At 47.0% G+C, this 2,596-nt stretch overlaps 1 protein-coding gene across 1 annotated transcript in view; it reads left to right on the top strand.

The window, feature by feature from the left end:
• The window catches only part of smyd3 (SET and MYND domain containing 3), a 674,587-nt gene extending 672,323 nt beyond the window's left edge, over positions 1-2,264 (top strand). Inside the window, exons 11-12 of the mRNA XM_048601439.1 lie at positions 518-626; positions 2,001-2,264. Of these exons, the coding sequence (XP_048457396.1) occupies positions 518-626; positions 2,001-2,114 (223 nt within the window). The 3' untranslated portion in view covers positions 2,115-2,264. The remainder of the gene's footprint in view (positions 1-517; positions 627-2,000) is intronic.
• Positions 2,265-2,596: the final 332 nt, after the last annotated feature.

Raw genomic sequence — 2,596 nt, forward strand, 5'->3', positions numbered from 1 at the left:
CCCTGGCCCCAATATGGTTTACCCAGTCTGACTGTACCCTGGCCCCAGACTGTATCCAGTGCCTGACTGTAACCTGGGCTTTGGAGGTCTCAATTGGGCCACAGACTGACAGCCCACCCACTCCATCCTGTCAAACTATGGTGGGGTAGATGGGCTAATGGTGGGCACACCGCCCATGGCACCCCACTATCATTTGCAGGTCCACCCGGCTGTTTTCCCACCTGAGGGTGACCCATGAAATTCAGCTCCATGATTAATCCTGGCATTATCTGCCTTAAATATTGCAAACGTCTGTGGAGCATCCGCCCCTTCAAAGGCCTGATGGCTCAACTGCAGCCTGAGGGAGTAACTGTGCAAAAGGGTGCTATAACATCAGGTCGATATGCACTTGTGGGGTCAACTACACTTCTCCCTGTGCCTGATGCTTTGGTTTCTCTTGAATCAGGCCGTGTGTGGTAGCTATTTGCTGTTAGTTGTCCAACATCTCACACTGGCTGAACCCTCGATTTGCTTCCAGGTTATACTACGTTGGCCCTCATCCTGTGAGAGGAGTGCAACTCATGAGAGTAGGCAAGCTGCAACATCATCAGGGCAAGCTGAAGCAAGCGGTCGACACACTAAAGCAGGTCAGAGATCTCCGACGTCCCCGAGCATATTCCCCGGCTTTACTTGTGAGATCCCTAGTCCAGAATGCATACTCTCTACTTTTCACGTTATAAACTTAAACCAGAGAAGATGGCACAGACCATTGTGCCTGTGATACCTATTTGAAGAACTTTCCCGATTAGACTTTCGGCCTGAACTTTTTCTGCAAATTAATCCTCCTTGAACATGTGTCAAACTGCCTGTTGAAAAGTCTTGTCTAATCTGATGCCACTGCCCTTTGGGTAGTGCATTGCAGATCTCAGCAATCCTCTGTGAGAAGAATTTCTTCTTATTTCCCCTCAAACTCCTTCATAAATCATCTTCCATAAACCTTCACATCATAACCCCCTCCCATTGGAACACCCCTCCTACTACAAACCCTCTTCAATTGCACAACCCTCTCCAATTAGAAACCTTCTTCAATCACACACCCTCTTCTATTACAAACCCTTCTTCATTATAACCCTCCTCCCAACATAATATCTCTTTCCATTATAATGCTACTTCCATGATAAGCTGTCTTTGCATTATAACCCCCCCCACTTCTATTAAACCCCTACCATTTTAACACACCTTCCATTGCTACGTGGCTTTGGCAGAACAGTGGGCAGAATTACACAGCAGGATCCCAAACTGGAGCAGCTTCTGGAATTCCATCCAGTACAATGAGGGCATATGTTCCTGATTGTAATTGAGTGAAATTGTGGAGATTGGTCCCTAAACGCACATTCAAAATTCCCGAGTCCCATTGAATTTGACCTTGATCGTGGTGTGAAAGCCAAGTAACCTTCATTAGAGAATCTCAGTCTGTTTTTGTGTGACCTGCACCTTTAAGGTAAGTGAAGCACTGCCCCTGTTCTGCTACTCTCCCATCTAAGACTGAGTTCTTCTGTTAATTGTTTTAAATGGGACTCTGTTAAACAGAAGACCATTAACAGAACAACAAATTAGGATTTATTTTCAACTGTTCTGTTACTTGTACATGCCATGTCCCAATAGATAGTTCAATCCTTATCTCTTTCATCATACACAGAGAGGAAAAATTATACGGTGTTTAGCAATGCAGCAACCAGGTTATTATCTGTTATTCTTGCTGTTGTGCTAGTTGAGGTATAAATTTGCATAACATTACAGTTCTGTGGAGCTCAGCCTTCGCAGCCTGATTCCGAGCAGATAGCAGGCATGGCCGTTGAGGCATTTGCTGCTATTACATGGCAAAATTTATACGGCTCATCTACCAGTCACCTTGTACAAAGGGAGACATTGTGGACTGCAAGATAGAGGGCTGGGTGTGGGGGTAAGTGAGCTGGGAATGGAGTGTCACACTGACTTGTTTGTTCCCTCTGCATTGCCAGGCATTTGACATTCTGAAGGTGACTCATGGAAGAGAACATCCCCTGACTGACAACCTGCGGCAGGTCCTGGCAGAGTGTGAGGCGGAAATCAGCTGCAGGCCTCAACAGATGTGAACACGTTGATTGGCCACTGTGTGTGTGTGTGTGTGAGAGAGTGAGCGAGTGAGAGAGTGTGTGAGAATGTATGTGCATGAGAGAGGGGGTGTGTGTGTGTGAGAGAGCGCATGTGTGTGTGTGAGAGGGTGTGTGTGTTAATGAGAGAGTGCGTGTGCATGTGTGAGAGTGTGTGTGAGAATGTATGTGCGTGAGAGAGTGTGTGTGTGCGCGCGTGCGCGGGTGTGTGTGTGTTAGTGAGAGAGCGCATGTGCATGTGTGAGAGTGTATGTGTGTGAGAGTGTGTGTGAGAATGTATGTGCACGAGAGAGTGCGTGTGTGTATAAGTGTGTGTGTGTGTGTGAGAGAGTGCGTATGTGTGTGTGAGAGGGTGTGTGTGTGTTAGTAAGAGAGTGCGTGTGCATGTGTGAGAGTGCATGTGTGTGTGTGTGAGAATGTATGTGCGTGAGAGAGTGCGTGTGTGTGTGTGTATGTGCGTGAGA

The sequence above is a fragment of the Rhincodon typus genome, chromosome 9 (genome assembly GCF_021869965.1).
Source record: "Rhincodon typus isolate 14 chromosome 9, sRhiTyp1.1, whole genome shotgun sequence".
Lineage (NCBI taxonomy): Eukaryota > Metazoa > Chordata > Chondrichthyes > Orectolobiformes > Rhincodontidae > Rhincodon > Rhincodon typus.